This window comes from Dermacentor albipictus, chromosome 6, assembly GCF_038994185.2.
Source record: "Dermacentor albipictus isolate Rhodes 1998 colony chromosome 6, USDA_Dalb.pri_finalv2, whole genome shotgun sequence".
Taxonomy (NCBI): domain Eukaryota; kingdom Metazoa; phylum Arthropoda; class Arachnida; order Ixodida; family Ixodidae; genus Dermacentor; species Dermacentor albipictus.
Window position 1 is genome coordinate 138,402,827 of NC_091826.1, and position 21,051 is coordinate 138,423,877.

General features: G+C 45.3%; 1 protein-coding gene across 2 annotated transcripts in view; it reads left to right on the plus strand.

Annotated features, from left to right (window-relative positions):
- egl (Egl_like_exo domain-containing protein) overlaps positions 1–20,070 on the plus strand; it is a 325,918-nt gene extending 305,848 nt beyond the window's left edge. For both annotated transcript variants that reach the window (XM_070541355.1, XM_070541356.1), the window contains 2 exons: positions 7,948–8,276; positions 13,695–20,070. In XM_070541355.1, the coding sequence (XP_070397456.1) occupies positions 7,948–8,276; positions 13,695–14,154 (789 nt within the window). In that variant the 3' untranslated portion in view covers positions 14,155–20,070. The remainder of the gene's footprint in view (positions 1–7,947; positions 8,277–13,694) is intronic.
- The last annotated feature ends 981 nt before the right edge of the window (positions 20,071–21,051 follow it).

Genomic DNA, 21,051 nt, shown 5'->3' on the forward strand with positions numbered 1-21,051 from the left:
TCAAGGAAAAGAGGGGACCAGGACAAAAGGTGGTAAGGCCTGACGAGGCCCCGGTACCCATGCAGTTGGCAGTAACAATATAAAGGCAAAAAAAATTTACATAGAAGGCGCGACAAATATGTCAAAACAATGCTACAATGCACACAGTGAAACATAATTCGGGAAAAATACAAACATGTGCAAGGTAATATGCAAGCACTCAAAGTTATACACGTACAAATACAATGCGTACATGACTGGTGAATTAAGACACGAAAACATGCAACTGCAGCACTTGTCCGCAACAAAAATAGAGAGAAACATATGTATAAACAAACGGTAGATACATTTTCTTACATTTGAATTTCGCCTTCAGTCAAACGTTTCATGTTTTTCTTAAACAAATTTTCACTTAAAAAGAAATCGTCTCTAAAGGGAAATTTGTTGACGGTGCACTGCCATGTTTGTGCAAAGAAAAGTGGAAATACTATGTGTTGACCGATAAGTATGCAATAAGCTGGTACGGTTTATGTAGATACAAAACACGTTACATTCAATGGCCGCTGAGTTGGAAATTTGACTTTACTACTTTTAAAACAAAACTACTGTTTGAGCGGGTATGGTTTAACAAGGTTTTACTGTACGAGTAAAATTAAACAGCGTTACTTTACGCAGGATTATGGAATGCAAATATTTAGGAGTTTTATTTACCTCAAATTTAAGGTGGAACAGGCTTGTACAGGAGGTAAGAAGGAAGGCGGCATGAAAATTGGGCTTCCTATGTCGAAATTTCGGCCAGTTACCTAGTAAATTGAAACAACGGCTGTATTTCACTCACATACGTTGAGTACATGAGTACCCGTGTTTCTGCTGGGATCCTTATACCTGTCAGTTAGTCAATTTACATAAAAAAATTTAGAATAGGGCAGTTCGATTCATTCTGGGGAATTACGACAGAAACCTCAGTATCACCGAAAGCAAGCCCGCACTTCATTGGCGGGATCTGAAGGACAAAACTAAAGGGCCTCAAATTTTTTCAGTGTTTACCATTCTAAAACAGGCATTGATAGAAACAAATATATGACATTACCATAATATATCTCGCGTAGAAGGGACCATGCCTTGAAAATTAATGAATTTCCTTTTAAGGGTGAGACCTTGTGTTATGCATTCTTTTATAGGACCATGAGAGAGTGAAATGCTCTTTGGTCAAATATTGTAGGTATACAACACAATGAAAACTTTTACCACGCTTTGTGTGTTGAAATGAGTCACAATTAATGTAGATATCTAGGTACCCACCTGCTGTAATTGCCTACAAAGGCAATGCAGGTACTGAATAAATAAACAATAAATAAATTAATTATTAGAGAGCCAAAATGTAGACATACACCAGAGGACATATCTGGCAGCAGTGGTGACTTGTTGTTTAGCTTTGATGAACCACGGCATGCTAGAAAGATTCTGGTGTTGCACGACTCTTTTCATTAAAAGAAGAATGCACAGAAATGAGATATTTATGCCACTACGAGCTTACTTACACCAGCCGATATGAAATACAACTAGTCATTGCGATAAAAGTTGTGCTGCACATTGCCACAAAATGTTGCGACCATTATGTAGTTATCTCATACATGTCAGGTATTACTTTTTCGCTGTGCTAAAGCTACCTCTTAATTTATATATTCTGTATAATTGAGACCAACCATCATGAGAGCTTGTTAAGGGGGTGGTTGGTGTTTACAACCAAGACAATGGAAACAAACAAGGTGTACTTTCTTGTCCCATTATTTTTCACCATTTTTTTTTCTTAACCCAGCAGCATAGCATCTCGTAGCATAACCAGTTCATGCTGATTAGCATGACGTTTCATATTGACACATGAACTCGTTTATCTCTTATGGGTGAGCATTTTTCCCTTTTAAGAAATGTTATCGCTCAGCGCAGGACGCGTCTACATGTATTGGAAGTTTCTAGAATGTCGATGCTTCTATCTGCTGTCTGTTGTCGCCGAATCTTGTGTAATCTGATTGCATGCATGCACGACGCGAATGGCGTACAAATTTGTGGAAAGCACGCGGGTCCCAGGGATTACTCTGGAACATTCGACAACTGATCTATAAAAGCTGACGCGCTTGACTCGCTCATCAAATTTTCGACGTTCACTGACTGTGTTAGCCGTTTTCGTTGAGCCTGAGCGTAGCCTGTTTTTCTAGGCACAGGTTCGCCCAATAAAGTTAGTTTTGCCATACACAGTTTTCTTGCTGTGTCCTCAACTGTCAATACCACGCGACATCTGGTGAAGGTGCTTTGTGTTCATGTACCGGACGCCCCCACAAAGCTGTGACCCAAGCCCGAATGCGGAAGACAACACCAACATCACCAAGAATCGCGAGGTAGCCACAGGCTGCAAGGACTGCCCCTGGAGCACAGACTTTTGCCTGAGTCGACTAGGAAGATCATCGCCCAGTCAACCCCAATGTCAGCCTCAGCGTCCCCCATTGTGCTGCAGCAGCCCAGGGAGCCTCCGACATTCCGCGGTTGAACATTCGAGGATCCAGAAACCTCGCTTGAGATGTATGAGAGGGTCGCTGCATTTAACAGCTGGAACAGTGACGACAAACTTCGACATGTCTTTTTCGCATTGGAAGACACTGCCAGAACGTGGTTCGGGAACCGAGAAGCCAACTTAACGACCTGGGACCTGTTCTGAAGCGGCTTCCTGCAGACATTCACAAGTGTCGTACGCCGAGAATGAGCCCAAGCACTACTAGAAACCAGAGTACAGCTGCCTAATGAGACCACCGCGATTTTCACAGAAGAAATGAACCACCTATTCCATCACGCCGACCCGGAAACGTCCGAGGAGAAGAAAGTCCGCCTACTGATGTGTGGTGTAAAGGAGAAACTTTTCACCGGAATGGTACGGAGCTTACTGAAGATCGTCGACGAGTTTCTTCGCAAGGCTACCAGCATCGAGAAGACACTGGAAATGCGGAACCGGCAATTCAACCGCTGCACAAACTAAACAAACTATGCCGGAGTTCACTCACTTGCCACCGACGAGCTGCACGAGACAATCCGAGCAGTCGTGCGGGAGGAGCTACAGAAGCTGTTCCCTTCATCACAGCCTCAAGTGGCTTCAATTGCAGACGCCGTCCATGAGGAGCTCCGACAACAACTCGGAGTAGCCCCTGAATCACCGCAGCGTCAGCCGCAAGCGATGACATACGCCGCTGTAGCCCGCCGTCACGTACCCCCTCCGCGCCCACGGCAGGGCCCAGTGACGACACATTTCCGTCGTCCACAACCACCCCCTGCCAGCATGTCAACCAATCGCCCCACGCAGCATTCCAAAGAAGACTGATGTTTGGCACGCCCCCGACCATCGTCCGCTTTGCTATCACTGCGAAGGAACCTGGCACATCTACCATCGATGCCCATACCGGGAGATGGGACTCTGAGGGTTCGCCGTTAATGCACCGAGACCACAGCTTCGCGAACGACCTCGCGATATCGCCGACTACCTCGCCGCCACTCAGTGGAGCCCTCGACGACCATCCCGTTCGCCATCCCGTTGGCACAGGGCCGCTCTGCAAGCCCATATCCGGAAACCTAAAAGCAGCAACCGATGGAGGTGCGGTTGCTGTTCGTCGAACTGATGAAGATCCTCCGCCGCTGCCGAAGACGCTGAAGAGACTGCCTCGACGACATAACAACGACACACAGCCGTCCTTACGAAGCCCGGAAGCAAATAATATGCCGACAAAAGGCAACCTGATGACACCACATACCAGCCACAGGTCAACGTGATGCAGCCGTGATCCGACGCAAAGACCTAACTGTAATGCAAGACAAAGAACCACCGACCTTGATGTGCTTCTCGACAGCCATGCAGTCACTGCTTTAGTAGACACAGGAGCCAATTACTTCGTCATGAGTAGACCCATCACTGCCCAGTTGAAGAAAGTTAAGACTGCATGAGAAGGCCCTCAAATTCGGACCGCTGGAGGACACCTCATCACGCTGACTGGAATCTGCACGGCAAGAATTACCGTTCATGTCCGCACTTACCCTGGCACCTTCGTTATCCTCCAACAATGTTCACAAGACGTCATACTCAACACGGACTTCCTAAACCAACACGGCGCAATCATCGACCTGAAGTCGAAGTCAATAACGCTGTCGGAAGATCAAGCTATACCGCAGGAGAGCTCTCATAGCCACCATGCCTTGAGTGGTGGTCAAAGTCAAGTCAGCATCCTGCCCCGCTCCAGCATTGTCATTTCCGTCGGCACCAAAACACCTGCCGACGTAGAAGGCGTCATCAAGGGTGACCAATGCCTGCTGCTAGACCGTGAAATTTGCATCGCAAGAGGGATCGCTCGACTGCACGGAGGAAAAACGAAAGTGTTGCTGACAAACTTCAGCCAGGAGCTCAAGCACATCAACAAGGGCACGACGGTCACGTACATCGAGGAACTTCTGGAAACCAGCAATGCGTTTGTCCTCTTGGATACTGCCACATCTCTCCCGACGACCATAGTTCCCGAACCAGACTTCGACGTAAAGCCAGGTCTCACCATGAGTAAGCAGCAACAGCTCAGAAGTCTTCTCCGACGATACAGACTGCTTTTCGACATCATAGAGGATTCGACAAACACCAGTTGCAAAGCACTGATAATAACCGAAGAGTGCACTCGACCACTCCGCCAGAGCCTTTACCGAGTTTCGACGGGAGAATGTGAAGCTGTTAGGCATCAAGTCGACGAAATGCTGCGCAACAACATCATCCAGCCGTCAAAAAGTCTGTGGGCATCTGCTGTAGTCCTGGTGAAGAAAAAAGACGGAACGACGCATACCCCCTTCCACGGATAGACGACGCATTGGATCGGCTCTGCAACGCTAAATGCTTCTTGTCGATGGACCTCAAGTCTGGCTGCTGGCAAATAGAAGTCAGCAAGAGAGATCGCGAAAAGACTGCCTTCATCATGCCAGATGGCCTCTACGAGTTCAAGGTCATGCCATTCAGACTATGCTCGATGCCTGCAACGTTTCAGAGCGTCATGGACACAGTTATAGCAGGATTAAAGTGGCAGACATGGCTTGTTTACTTGAATGACGTCGTTGTCTTCGCTGGAAATTTCGACGATCATTTTAGGTGGCTTGCGACATTATTGAGGCCATCAAGTCATCAGGGCTCACTCTGAAGCCGGAAAAGTGCCGCTTCACTTACGATGAGCTTCTGTTTCTAGGCCACGTCATCAGCGAATCTGGAGTACGCCCCGACCCGCAGAAGACAGCTGCCATCGCAAAGTACCCGCAGCCCACCGACAAGAAGGCAGTTTGTAGATTCCTTTACATGTGCGCCTACTACAGGCACTTTGTCAAGGACTTTTCATGCATCGCTGAGCCGCCAATGCATCTAACCAAATGTGATGTCGAGTTCAAGTGGGAAATGCCACAGGCCAACACATTTCAAGAACTCAAATGACGCATGCAGTTGCCGCCGGTATTTGCACACTTCGACGAAGACACCGATACCGAAATTCACACTGACGTGAGTAGCCTAATCCTCGGTGCCGTCCTAGTCCAGAGGAAAAACGGACTTGAACGGGTGATATCTTATGCTAGCCAGTCACTGCCAAAAGCGAAATGCAATTATTCTACGCTTGAAAAGGAATGCCTCGCCATCATTTGGGCTACAGCAAAATTCCGCCCTTACCTTATGGCAGGCCATTCAAAGTCGTCAGCGACCATCATGCGTTGTGTTGGCTAGCCAACTTAAAGGACCCTTCAGGTCGGCTGGCGCGGTGAAGCCTCAGACTGCAAGAATATGACGTTGCAGTAATCTACAAGTCCGAACGAAAACACTCTGATGCTGACTGCATATCATGTGCCCCCATCAATCCCCCGCCGCAAGACGACAAGGACGACGACGTCTTCCTCGGAATAATAAGTGCGAAAGCCTTCACTAAACAGCAACTAGCAGACGTGGAGCTAAAAAGCCTCGTTGAGTATTTGGAAGGGAACGCCGATGTCTCTAGGGCATTTAACCGCAGATCGTCTTCGTTCACGCTACAAAAGAACCTGCTCGTTAAGAACTTCTCGTCAGTCCGCACCATCTACCTCTTGTTGTTCCGTCAGCTCTGCGTCCAGAAGTACTGTACGCCCTACATGACGATCCAACCGCTAGGCCTCTAGGATTCTCCTGGACGCTGTCGAGGATACAGGAAAGGTATTACTGGCCGCATCTGACTGCTTACGTCGCCCGTTATGTCAAGACATGCCGAGACTGTCAGTGACACAAGACACCACCGACAAGACCAGCAGGATTACTACAGCCGATCGAACCTCCTTGCCGACCATTTCAGCAGATCAGGATGGATTTGTTGAGACTGTTTCTGACGTCAACACCCGGAAATAAGTGGATCGTTGTGGTGACGGACTATCTTACCCGCTTCGCTGAAACTAAAGCTCTACCGTAAGGCAGCGCAGCCAAAGTGGCGAAATTTTTAGTCGAGAACATCCTGCTTCGACATGGTGCCCCAGAAGTCCTCATCACTGACAAAGGAACGGCCTTTATAGCAGAGCTCACCCAAGCGATTCTGCAATACAGCCAGACAAGCCACAGGAGGACAACTGCCTACCACCCGCGGACGAATGGTCTCACGGAGCGCCTGAACAAGACCCTCGCCCACATGCTAGCAATGTACGTCGACGTCGAACACAAGACCTTGGATGCCATCCTGCTGCACGTAACCTTCGCTTACAACACAGCAGTGCAAGAAACAACACAGATCACGCCGTTCAAGCTGGTTTACGGTAGGAATCCGACGACTACTCTCGACGCCATGCTGCCGCATGTCTGCGACGAAGAGAATCTTGACGTCGCCACCTATCTCCAGCGCGCCAAAGAAGCCCGACAGCTCGCCCGCCTGCGGATCAAGAACCAGCAGAGGACCGACAGCCGACACTACAACCTTCGACGATGCTATGTCGAGTACCAGCCCGACGACTGTGTTTGGGTTTGGACCCCTATACACCTAGGAGGACTGAGCGAGAAGCTTTTATGCCACTATTTCGGGCCATACAAGATCATCCGACGAATTGACGCACTCAACTATAAGGTTGTGCCAGACGGCATTTCGCTATCACATTGGCTCCGCTCACGACCTGAAGTAGTTCATGTTGTGCGACTTTAGCTGTTTCACCAGCGCTAATGAACTTTGGGGACTTCGCATAGCTGAACTTTGGACTTTTTTTTGGACTGTGTCACCTTAGACTTTGTTTCTTAGTTGTTTTGTTACTTTGTTTAGCAAATGTACTTTTTTGTTTCACCTCCCGTTATGTTTGTAGCATCAGGATGATGCCTTTCAAGAGGGGGGAATCGACACATGAACTTGTTTATCTTTTACGGTTGAGCGCTTTTACCGTCTAAGAAATGTTATCACTCAGCACAGGACGCGTCTACATGTATTGGAAGGGTCTAGAATTTTATCGATGCTTCTATCCGCTGTCTGTTGTCGCCGAACCTTGTGTAATCTGATTCCATGCATGCACGACGCGAATGGCGTAGAAATTTCTGGAAAGCACGCAGGTCCCAGCGATTACTCTGGAACATTCATTGACTGATCTGTAAAAGCCGACGCGCTTGACTCGCTGATCAGATTTTCGCCGATCACCGACTGTGTTTGCCGTTTTCATTGAGCATTGAGTGTAGCCTGTTTTTCTTGGCATAGGTTCGCCCAATAAAGTTAGTTTTGCCATTCACAGTTTTCTTGCTGTGTCCTCAACCGTCACTACCACGTGACAATATCATGCAGCAGTGCACTGTTGAGCCCATGAGTGAACATTGTGTGTTTGCAGTAGTCATTCCGCCACCTTTTGATTGTTCCTTTAACGTTAAGAGTGTAAGAAGCAGTGCAGGCAAGCAAACGCACACAAAACAAAGGCATGCATGTCCAGGTGAAGAGCCTGTACCGGCGGGACCAGAAGTTCTGGAGCCGGCGACCCCTGAGTGAGGACATGGTGTTCCATGCGGCCTTTGATGTGTTCTGCCTGCTACCCGGGGTGTACGGAGCCCTGCGGGGAGCCTTGCGACCTGAGTCAGAGCCCCTCCTGTGGGCTCTTTGTGAGGAGCAGGCCTTGGCACACATAAGCCCTGATGAGGTAAAGCAGCGCAAGAAGCAGCGAAAACTAGACCACGAGGTGGATGATCTGCGCCGGCGCTTGGATGCTGCCCGGCATACACAGCGCCAGGTGGTGCTGAGCAACCGTGAGATACGCCTTCTCAGGTGAGCTGTGGCAAATTGTATACAATGTACTATACTTGTGGAATGAAACTAAAGTTAGCATGAAGTGATTTAGGCATAAGAGCCAAAACATTGCCAGTGTAACATAAGCTAGAGTTGTGGATGCATGTTATAGTTGGGCCTAAATTGACGCGCTACATTCCTGAGAATAGTGCATGCACTGAAATTATGGTGCTAATGTAATGATTATCTCTCAGAATGATGGACTCATTTGTGAAGTTGCAGAAAGTTCCACATGCTCTGTGGTAAAAGATGAAAATGTATGCCAAGTGACTTCGCATAAATACCTTGTGCACTCTGCTTTCTTTCAAGAGTTATTTCTGAGCATATTGTGCACCTGTAGAAATCTTTTGTGGCTGCTCCATATATTCCCCTTCCGACGATCCTTGCCATTGATTGTAGTTAGGTCATTGCAGTTCTGGAATAAGCTGTTTTGGCTAGTTATTTATCATGATCATTTAATATAGTGTGTAAAACATAACTTGCACAGTATGTGCATAACTTTATGTGGATAACATCTGCTCACTTTCCTTCAGCTTTTGATGCATTTTTGGTTATTTATTGTGGGAGAGGCAGACATCATTCGCCGCCGTTACCATAACTATATCACACAAGGTGAACATTTGAACTAGTCCATGGCAGGTGGAGCTATCATCAGTCGGCGTTCCTGGAGGTGGTCATCATCTCATGTACTAGCTCAGATCAACGCTGCTTAGCTTGGGTGATTGCAGGAGCTGGCACTGATGCACCAGAATATGGCCAATAGCTTAGGAACATTTGTTTGCCACCCAAATCCCCATTCATGTTCATGCATATTCCAAACTGCAATGAAAGCGGCGCCCCTTTCACAAACGACATCTTTTTTGGGATGCATGAGGCTAATAGTGCTTCAGTTGGCTACACGCAAAGCCTTTCCCTCACACATGTCGTGAATGAATACACTGTGGCATATCTAACAGACTGACTAATAAGTGTCTTATCCCATGGTGAAACAATTAATGTCGGTTAGCGCGCAGGAGCAAAACAAAGTTTGGGCATTGTTTCACAATCCTCCCACCACCGAAAACCTTATTAATTTCAAACAGGTTAAGTCACAAGGTAGAAGAACACGTCGGCGTGCATACAGAGAGAGTTTGGAGAGGTATCTCTCTGGCGTAAATTGTTACACTGATGAGGCAAAAGTATGGAATAGAGGGAATGAATTGAAAGGCCAAGAGTTGAACCCCCTTCCCTTAATATGTAGCCTAGGCAGTAGCCTGGAAGATCAGGCAGATTGTCTGGGTGAACACTTTGAATACTATGTCTCCAGTGCATTGCATTACACACAATGATTCGTGTGGTTCAAAAAACACGAAGGGTGACAGTCCTTTGAATGCAAATGCACTCGAAATTAAAATTATAACTTGCCATTTAGTTTAGCTGAAAACTTCTCTCATCTTTTGCAACAGCTCGGCACCAGATGGTGACTGTATTGACATGTAGACTTGTTATTGCTGTCACGTCTGTGTCACTACTATGTGACAGTATGACACCACGTGGCACTTTGGTATTATCTGAGACCTTTCTGTCATGGGTGTTCATAGTAATATGTTAAGTATAATTGAAAGTTACCTTTCTGACCATACCTTTTGTGTAAGGGTGGGTCAGGCCTTGCCGAGGTCTTTCACACAGGAAACTGGTATCCTGCAAGGTGGTGTGCATAGCTGTACATTATCGTGAAAATAAATTATCTATGCACGGCTGTCCTACAAAAATTGTTCTACTCTGTATATGTATGTGCAGGTTGGTTTTAAATCGTGCATGCATCTGCGATCGACATGTCCAGCATGGCTTAAACAAAGTGGCTAAATGGGCTGATGAAAACAGCCCACAGAAAAGTACATGTGTGCTTTTCACGAATAGGAGAGGAATAGTGCCAGAACCTGCTATTGAGCTCTCTGGTAACACATTGCCTGTAAGCGCAGAGCACAAGTTTTTCGGCATCATATTGAACTGGAAACTCACATTCGTTCCACATATAAAATGCTTGAAGGTTAAGTGCCTGAAAACAATGAACTTCTTAAAGCTTCTATCATGTACAACATGGGGCAGTGACATAAAATGCATTTTGATCTTGTATAGGTGCCTTGTTGGTGCATGACTTGACTAGGGTGCGATAGTTTAGCAGTCTGCTGTGCCCAGTGCTTTAATGATGTTAGATCCTGTTCACCATTTAGGAATCCACCTCACAACCGGGACCTTTAGGACAAGCCACGTAGAAAGCCTTTATGTAGAAGCAAATGCATGGTCGCTCCATCCAGCTTTAATATTGCCGCAAACACTTAAAAACCCTTTAATTAACAACCTCTATTCACTTATCTACTCTGTTTATGCATCTAAACAACACCTCCACCAATATCTTACGGGGATGTTGTGAGTATGGAAAGGCTATATTTACAATATATACAGAGGCTAAGTCAGAGTAGTTAAGATGGCTGACCACCAACAACGCGCAGCAGCCAGCGTCTCTGATCTTCTTCGTCCTCTATCTTCTTTCATCCTTCCATAACCATATGTTGGGGGCCTGGGCACAGACACATTGACGGTAATGTTCTTGCTGACAATATTGCCATGTCTGTAACAACAAAAGCAGGCACTTCTACTGTAGCTATCCCCGCCACAGATTTTAAGCCTTATCTATGGAAGAAACTAAGGAAATATTAGCAAAGTGCATGGGATGGCGAAACACTCAATAAACTGCATGTCATTAAGCCCAACCCAAGAAATTGGCGACCTATTATGAAAGCACGAACTGAGGTCGTTTTGTGCATTCCTAGAATCAGCCACACATTCTCACCTCTTGATTAGGAATGGATCTCCTCTCTGCAGTATGTATGGCGAGATGCTAACTGTAGTCCTTGTCTTGATGGAGTGCAAGGAATCAGAACGTCATAGAAAAAGATACTTGCTTTAGCTTATAAGCAACATGTTCCTTTCCACCTAGCAATATTTGTTGGTACAGAACCGGCTTTTTTTTTTTCATCACAGGCAAGCTTTGAAGTTTCATGAAGCTGCTGATTAGTTGTGGGTTACCAGGCCCCCTACACTCGTAGCACATACTCTTCTGAGAGGCTGCTGCTGCGACATTTTTGCAGAGCATTTGCTTCTCTGCCCTTGCATTCAGCATTGAGGCACTGGTGCTACTTTCACATACACATTTTATGACATTATCAATTCAGAATGAAGCATTTATGGTCATTGCTCACATCTCTAGTCATTGTCACCATTTTAATACTTATATGTTGTACGCAAGTTACAGCAACTGATTTTATGCCTATATACAGCCATTCTATATCCACCATTCACAGTATGTTCCTCTATTTCATAAACAATTCATTGAAAACTCATCACCATGTGTATGGTGCTCTTTGGCAATACCTGGCCCTTGCGTCATAAAACTGCATACATTGTCACCATCACTCCCAAAGGATGTCATTTCACGATGATGATGATGATTATTTAACGCATTTCTAGTTTTATGAAGCCAGGATTTAATCATTATAGGCTGCAATCAGTTTTATGTTTTTCCTGCAGTTTTACAAGTGTCCTTTCTGTGAGAATTGAAGAAATATATGTTTTCAATTAGAATAGTATATTTTAGCTTTAATGTTGTCTTCGACCGCATGTTACCAATTGCAATTTCGCCCGCTACAAATTTTGTTCCAGTATGCTCATGGTTATTGTCGCCATTGCTTCAACTCATGAAATAGTTATGGTGCATATGGTCATTATTGCTTGCAACTTGAAAGGCTGCATGTCTTGTTTGAGATTTTTGTTGCCTGTGTCTAGCTAATTCAAGGGTCACTATTTTGTAGCTTAGGTGAGAGAGCAGCTTTTCGCTTATAAGTCTTTTTGAGCTCAGGACGGTTTTTCTTCTATCGGTATGAAAGCATCATAAATCGATCCTCGGTTTTTCTCTACATTACCTGATAGCAACAGCTGGCAAGGCAGCTGGAAAGTGAGTGCATCGCATCGTTCTTAACAGTTTGCCATTACTGCTTCAGAACTGTTTAGAATGGTCTCGGCAAATGAATGTGAGCATCCCAAGCTGAGCCTTGTGATCATTCAACAAGTAATGCTGGTTTAGAAGAACTTGTTGTTGGGCGAGCTGGTATATATTAGCAAACATTGTTTAACTGCGCGAACAAACGGACCACAGAGACAGCATGGGACAAGGATGGGCGCAGACTTGCAACTAAAGTTTATTCCACAAAGACGACATATAAGTACACCCCCGACATACACCACTGCGCGTGTGCAAAAAAGAAAAGATAGGAAGAAGTAAAGATAGCTTCCAAGGATGCGGAACAAAGCACTCCATTTTCCACGTAGATTGCAGTGTTGGAGTAATTTATCAGGTACCTTTATCATGCAGCAAAGTTTACATAGGCCAAACAGGGAGGTGCGTGAATGTGCGCTTGCGTGAGCATGAATTGTCAATTAGAAATAAAACGAATGGGCACCTGCCTGTCCACTGCTTGGCGTGCATGTGCAAGCCGATCATGAAGGAAGTAAAGATTTTGTGCCGCTGCTGAGATAGCCGTGCGAGAGAGCTACTTGAGGCGTACCATATTAGAAAGAAGGGACAAGGCTGTGTCAGTGACACCTCAGTTTATTTACACAACAGTGAGATGAGGTTTATTGACGAGCGTAGGTAGGTCACGTTTTGCATATGCAAGGTTTTTCTTTTCTTTTTTCGCGCACGCGCAGTGGTGTGTGTCGGGGGTGTACTTATATGTGGTTTTTGTGGAATAAACTTTAGTTGCAAGTCTGCGCCCGTCCTTGTCCCATGCTGTCTCTGTGGTCCATTTATTCGCGCAGTTAAACAATCTTCGCAAGTAGTGCTGGGTCTGTTTTGCGACTTCAAGGGGCTGGCCATCAAGTGGGACACCAGTTTCGTTAGGAAGGACATCATCCATGCCGCTGTAAAGACCCGTCACTTGAATCACTGTAATCCGACAGTGCATATGAATGGAAGCCATGATTGTTTCATTCTTGCCTCACACATTGACAATTCTTTTCAGTTGCCCACTTATTCTGCACATCACAATAAAAACCATGCACACATGTAGAATGGAGGTAAGAAAAGACTACTTGCGTGCAAGTTTATGATTAAATTGTGCATAAGTAGTATTGTTTTGACATAGTAGCATTAGCAGACATACTAATAAATTGCTCCTTTTTGCCCTGCTCAGTATTCTCTCTGGGCTGTTTCGTTTTTGTTGCTGTGCCTGACAGGAAGTCCAAGACAGATCTCTGCTGTTATCAGTGTGATTGACCACCATTTATTTGTCTCGAAGTGCCTCCAGGATGACCTAGAAATTGGTCGCAGGCCAATCGGGGTCTCTAACATGTGTGCAGGTATGTGAACCTAACTGAAGAGGAGTGTGCACGCATCGATGGAAATCCCAAGGTGGCCCGGAAACTTGATCGCCTACGGAACCGTGGTGTGGGAGCAGCAGGGAGCGGTGCCACCGATGGCTTGCCAGGTGCCGGTGATGAGGATGATGAAGAGGACGATGATGCAACCGAGTCAGAGTCTGAGTCTACCGATTCTGACCTGCCGAGGTCGGGTGACTGGAGCTGTGATTCGCTGGGTGCAGCAGTGTCGCCCAGCCACTCATTGGATGGGCCAAAGGCACCGACCCCTGTTACAGCCAATGGGCATGCTTCAGAGAACAGCTGCTGCTGCTGTGGAGAATGCCGGACGCCGAGAGAGGGTGTGGACGCAGCCTGTCAAACACTTTCCACGGGCGACATTGTCATAACTAAGGTGTTCTTTGAAGAACAGGAGCATGGAGGGAAAACAATCATCCAGTGACAACAGCCTTTAAGGAACCAGTGAACTATGTGCACCTGGGAGTCGTTTATGATATTGCATTTAGGAGGCGTTTCCTCAACTGCCGCCGGTGAACTACATAATAGCCCAGAGATACTTCATGGGATAGACCAGTGAATGAGTGTCCCTTTTTGCTACACAACCCCAGGGAGTGAATGGCCCATCAGTTGAGAAGGAGTTCCACAAACGCTCAAGAAAGAACTGCCACAATGCCTGCCATGTTCTTGTGAGGTAACCTTCTCCTAATAGGCAGTTCTTATGAACTAGTTTTTCTATGCAGTGCTTGCTGGTCCAGAACCATTATATTTAAGTGCCTTGATATAGTGACACCTTTGAGGGCTAGTCCACAGCAGGGGTTCTCAAACCCTCTGGCTTTGGAGAACCCCACTTTTGCTGATATGCTTGCGCATGGAGCGTCGCATTAAATTAACCAAATGGCTATGCACAGTATCTATAACACATAAATGAAAACGAAAAGGTGCATTAATTACTGGATCATATAAACAGGCTTAGCATTGGTTGCCTATTATGCATTTGAACCTGCATTACTATGTTATACTTGCAGTTGGAAGTGTCTGTAAGCGACCTTCTTGTGGAGATGAGGTTTCTAAAGATGTAAGCAATTCCATCTCGTTGGCAATCATGTTGCGACATAAGCACGTCGACATAAAATTTCACAGGAAATATGGGCAACAGTTTCCCAGCCATGTGAGCAGTACCCAAGTAGCTCCCCGACCGCTTGAGCCCTTGGCATTTTCGGTTGGGCATGTTATCTTTATTCTCACAATAATACATAGATCTTTTCTTCCTTGCTGCTCATATTCAGTGTGCCTCGACCATAAAGGCACCGCCCTATGCATTATGGGCCATAAATAGCATCGTGTTGCAAACAACATTTAAATGAATTTGGAAATTCCACTTTTCCCCCATTACACATTTTGCCGCACCACTCATGGAGCCCTGTAGTATCGTATGTACCATTCCTGTCTCATTTTCATCATTTATGGGATTTTTGAGAAGGTCGTGTCACGCACTGGGAACTGTTTTTCACAAATCTGCAAAACACCTTCTGCATCTAATTTGATGAAAAAGAAATTGTAAACACTTTCTGCACATGTTGTAATAACCGGACTGAGTAGGACTAGAGGAAGCTTTAGCTCGACAGCTTCTATCTAGATACATGGGAACAGAGAAGTCATTTTTCTCTGCAACCACTGCACCGATACTGATGAGGTATCTTCAGTTTAAAAGAAAAAGCTAGAACCTAGTGGCTCTAGGAAGTGAAATATTTATTTAGTGTACCTATTCTTTCAGAGAAATTTTTGACATTTCCAAAATTAAAGAAAAGCTCAATTATAAAACTCCGTGTCCTCATTTTTCTGTTGCCCTGTGTGTTCAATTCGCACTACACTGTGCATGACGCCATGCTGACTAGCCTATCAGTCGATCCTTTCGAACTTCATCTCAAGTTTACAACTCAAACTCAGCAATGAAGAGCAATACCACAGTAAACTGCCCCTAATATTACCATCTAAAGTTGACAATTCATTTATTAAACACCACTCTGAAATATACCACAAATTTTGAGTAAGACTCTTGCAAAACCCTTGTAAGCATTTTAACAATTGTACGTAGGCTCTAAACTCTTGCATCATATTTGTCTACTTTAGAGGCTTGTGAAACTTTCGTGGGTCCAGGGGCTGAGCACCCAGTAAGAGAAGCATGGGGAACAGACATTGCCTTTATCTCCTTTGTGTCTGCTCACATGACATTCAAACACACACACAAAAGAAAACAAGGACACATAGAATATAAAGAGCAGGCTTCGTAACCCTATCCTAACCTTCCGTGCATACTGTGTATTATATATTGGTGGTGTGTGGCGCCGTGGCATGCGAAGAGAGCACGCACTGTAGTTAATTCAGTTTGGACTGGTCTGAAGAATGGGTGTGGGCCAGTGATGATCTGGAGGGAAATGCTCCGGTGGCTACCAAGGCAGCTACTCGTCCGCTTAGGCGCCTGATCCCGAGGCCCAACAGGATCAGCCAATGCACGAACGGCAACCGGTCCGCTCGGGCACCTGCTTTGAGGGCTCGGCAGGACCAGAGGACGATCCCAGGCAGCTGACGGTCCGCCCTGGTGCCAGTGCCTGCGGTCCTTCCCGAGAGTTTCTGACAAGACCTAGCAGTGCTACAGTCTACGTGGCCACCAGCAGCGCTGCTGGCACAGTTACGTTGGCAGAAGCCAGCGGAGCTTTTCACCAACGGGCCTACCACATCCCTCAAGCCACAGAGTGGTCGGTGGCCCTCCCCAGTGCCAGGGCGTGGACAGCTCCACAAGCTGATACACCCACACACAGTGTGTGTACCGTGAGTGCACCACCGTGAGACTGCGCTTGAGATAGTTGTCCACCAGGTGAAAATGGTCACACGTGGGATAGCAAACTATACCACGTATGCTTGGATGGTTAGGATAGGGTTACGCGGCCTGCTCTTTATATGCATAAGTGTTCTAAGTGTTCTTGTTTTTTATATATGTGATCAGAAGTGAAGGAAATAAAGGCAATGTGTGTTCCCCATGCATTTCTTACTGGGTGTGATGTCCTGGGCCCATGAGCCTTTCAGAAGGTTTTAGCAGATGTAGTTTACAGAACCACAATATCCGTTTTTGTTACAAAGTTACCGATTTGTAAACTTCATGCCTAAATTTTGTTAACGCATTATATGGCTGATGGTGATTATATGGTGCATTATATGGCTGGTTGTGACCACATGGTAGTCCAAAAAGGCTACGCACCCTCGACCTTTGTTGCTAATTATAATTAAGATGTAATTAATTCAGACAATCGCACCCACGAGCTTCGGTGACAGTCGAACCCTTGGTATTAAGGCTAAGTTAAAGGGTCCCCCACCAGGTCTGGGCATTCTGAGTTGACAAGCGCCGTGCATACAGTGCATGTTAACGATCGTGTCTGCTAAGTATTACATCGCTACGTGCCGCGGAAAGAGTGAAAATTTCAAACCGAGCGCCATTGCCCTTGTGCTCACGCGTGCTGCGCTTCAAGCCAGAGGGTTGACGTATATGTGCATGTATGTGTGCCGTGACGTCGCTCATAGTAACATGGGACTTGGAGAATTATTCAAGGCAGCATTTGTTATTTGCATAATTTGTTGCTTCAATAGATGAATTAAAGTTTAGAGAAATAATAAAACACACGAACCGAATGTCTTTGTGCTTTTGTTTTACTTCACACCGCAGCAAGAGAGATGTAGTTCCCTTTCGTCTGCTTGTTCCCATGTCGTGCAGTCACGTGCGCAGACACCAAAACTATCTCGTTTCCTACCATGTTCCAGTACGTGATCACTCTCTGATCCGCTTGTGTCTGCCTCGGTGTTCGTGTAGCACTAACTTGTACTGCTAGTCGGGTGCTCTCGTGCATAGCGTGCAAAGTCATGTGCTGCATCAAACGACACAAACACAACAACTCGCTTGCAACACCGTCAGCAGAAATGTACCATGCAGCAAAAAGGGAGGGGAAAAAAATGAAGGTGGGGCCCATGATGTATGCATCGCGTGATCCTCGAGCTCCGACATGGGAGAATGCAGGGAAGGAATTTCACTTGCGGAGGCTAGACGGTGCAAGTGGAGAGAGTGTCCTTCTATGCAGTGGCACTCGCCCCCTGAAATCATGGGTTCGTGGCACTGAAATATTTCTATCTCAGCTACTAATGAACCAACTTGAAAAATGATTGCGGCAGAATGCTCCCTAAAGGGCATGTAACAACTTCCAGCACATAACGAAAATTTGCTATGTGGCTTGGTGAAGGGACAGTTAATTAAGATGGGGTTAATTAAAGCACTCAAAGCCACCACCTTTGGTAGAACCTTCGACCGTAGGGGGGAACCCGTGACCTCTGATTTTAATTAAGGCACAGTTAATGTAAAGTGCATTATGCCACTCGAACCCACTACCTTTGGTGTTAATTAAGGCACATGTACTTTAACTAAACCTAATTAAGGCACTCAAACCCATGACCTTTCATGTTAGTCAAACGTACGACCATTGGTGGGAGCCGAACCCACCTTTGGTGTAAATTAAATTTAATTATTGCACAGTTGACTTTTATAGAGTTAATTGAGGCACTCAAACTCTCAACCTTTTGTGGGAATGGGACCCACAACCATTAGTGTTAGTGAAGGTGGAGTTAATCAAGAAACAGTTGATTAAGATATAGTTTTAATTAATCTACTCAAACCCACATCTGTGGGAGTAGAACCCACGTTGTACGCACCTTGTGACAAACACCTTTGGTCATGTGATGCGCGGTGCTTCTGCTGATGTGGCTGCTCGAATGGCGTGACTCTGCCAGTGGCACCACCAGACGTCGCCACGCTTCTGCTGATGTGGCCGCAATGCTTTCGCATTCATCCACATAGGTATAACCAAGTGCCCCTTGAATTTTTAAGCTTACCAGCTCTTGGGAATTTTTTAATAAATGGCAGGCCATAAATGAACATTTTGCTTCCTAGAGGAACTACAATTTAACTCTCTCTCTCTTTCTCCCAAATTTAACTAATTGCATTAAAATTGCCCTTGGAAAAGCAGTACTACATTTTACGTGTATTTGCATAGGCTGCATCAGAGAAGGTCCCGAGCTTCTCTTAACACGGAGCACAGAAGCTTGTTTGTGAAAGAGCAATAGGGTAGGCCTAGCATGACAACAAATACAAAGATGATGGACGGATGTACATTTGCATAGTTTTCTTGATGCTTACTCTGCAATTTATGCATTGAATTCTCAATAAGTTTTCACTTCTGTCACGTCCCACGTGTCTTTGTTATGGCTCTTGACATAACAAAAAGCATTTGTATAATCTTACCGATTGTTTTATCTTTTGCAGAAATATGCGTGTACTTCTAAACTGTTGAGCATGTGTACATTTTCGCACGTCCTTGATGTAATAGTTGCATTCTCTAAGCTGAGCATTTAAGCCGCAGCAAGTTTGCCCAGTATACTCCTCCCATCAAAAAAGGCATATATAGTGTGCTTCACGTAACTTGTGCCAAGAATTAAAAAGTGGTTAGCTGCAGCTGAATGAAGCCAACGACATATGGTTTGCCGTCATGTGGCACTCCTTATAGTACTTTATATATTGTACTTAATTAGTTAATTAACTAAGATCAAATATCTAACATTTTTAATATTCCCTTTAGGCCCAAGTGCATTTTATTATGTTGTAAAGAGCATTTCATAATTACCAATCCAATTTTTTATGTCAATGTACGTGCTGCGTGATGATTTTTTTCAGCGTTTAAGGAAAGCCCGCACAATATGAGATCAAACCACATGACTGCACTCATGCACCATAGTATTGCAGCATGCTCCACTGTGCTTCGAGCCTATCACTTATCAGGGACGTGTGCCCCCTCCAAGGATGCCGACGCACTGTGAAGCCGATGCCCAGAGCCGCTCACTTTGCCACGGTCCGCACGCACTGTTCTTTTGCACCAACTGCGATTTCATAGCACAGTCACGGGGTTTTGTTTCATATTTCGTGGGCTCTCTTTAAAGGGTCGAGAAAATCTCCACTCAGCATGCACATTGCCACAAAACATTGGGTCGGTCGTTTCTGAACCCCCCCTACAATGCAATGAAGCGCACTAGGCCCTAAAGTGAATCTTAAAAAGTTAGCATAATTAATCTTAATTAATTAATTAAGCAGAATATAAAAATACTCCAAGGAGTGCCACATGATGGCAAACCATGTGCCGTGGGTTTCATTCAGCTGTGGCTAACCACTTTTTTTAAATTCTTGGCACAAGTTACGTGAAACACCCTGTATACATGCTATGCTCTAATGCAACTTATCAATAAAAATATTTTTGTTTGCATTTTATTTGGACGTTTATCTTGCTCTTGAGCTGGTTTTAAAATTACTGTTTTGCACAAGCTTATGGGCAAAATGCAAGCCATTTATTTGTTATGTATCAGGTTCTCACTTTCTTTTGTTCGTGCAAAGAGGTACTGCACAGAAGCATGCCTCATTTTCCTTTCTTTTTTTTCTTGTCCTGTGTTTTGCCTTTAAAATATTTTCTTTTATAAACGCAAAAATCAGGGGCCACCTGTGTCAGTTCGAAACTCTTTTTCTAAAGTGCTACTATTAACACATGCAAATTCAGAATTTCATATATTGCCAACATGGCTGCATTGTCTGCACTCCTTGTTTGACCTTACTTATTGTGATGCAATGCCAAATTACCTGTGTGTTTTTCCATAAGCTATGCTTCGAATTTCAAACAGTTGGTGCCTGCTTTCTTCATTATTTAGATGTTCAACAGTACCACACCATGGGGCACACAAAGCTCATCGCATGTCCACTTTGCATTGTCAGGCATGGCCGAGAGTCTTGTATTCATTGTGTTGCGAAATGCCGTAGCCTATCCCAAACAATGAGGCAATTCGTCTTCGGGCAGGCTTGACACACTGTATTGCTGTTGCATGTGTTGGCAGCAGTGTAGGTTTTCATGTACCAGCATTTGTAGCACTAATGATGGTTTAAAGTAGCAAACATCAGTGAGCAGTCCTGCTTAATTGCAGGGTGATGCATGGTGATGGACAATGTGTGTGCAATGCAAAGCTTGTGTTCATTAAAGTAAGTGAACGTTAAGTGTGGTATTTTGGAATATGTTTGTCTTCCTCTCTCTCTGAAGGGATGGTAGCATTTGCCTGCACCTTAAGACGACTGGGTTTTCACCCCTCCACATTGAGTTTGTACTGAAGGCATCTTCAAAACAGCCTTCTTCTAACTGCAGCACTGTGGATTTAGCTTTTCTGATCTCATTATTCAGTTACATGTTGCTGCCATCCACAGACCTTT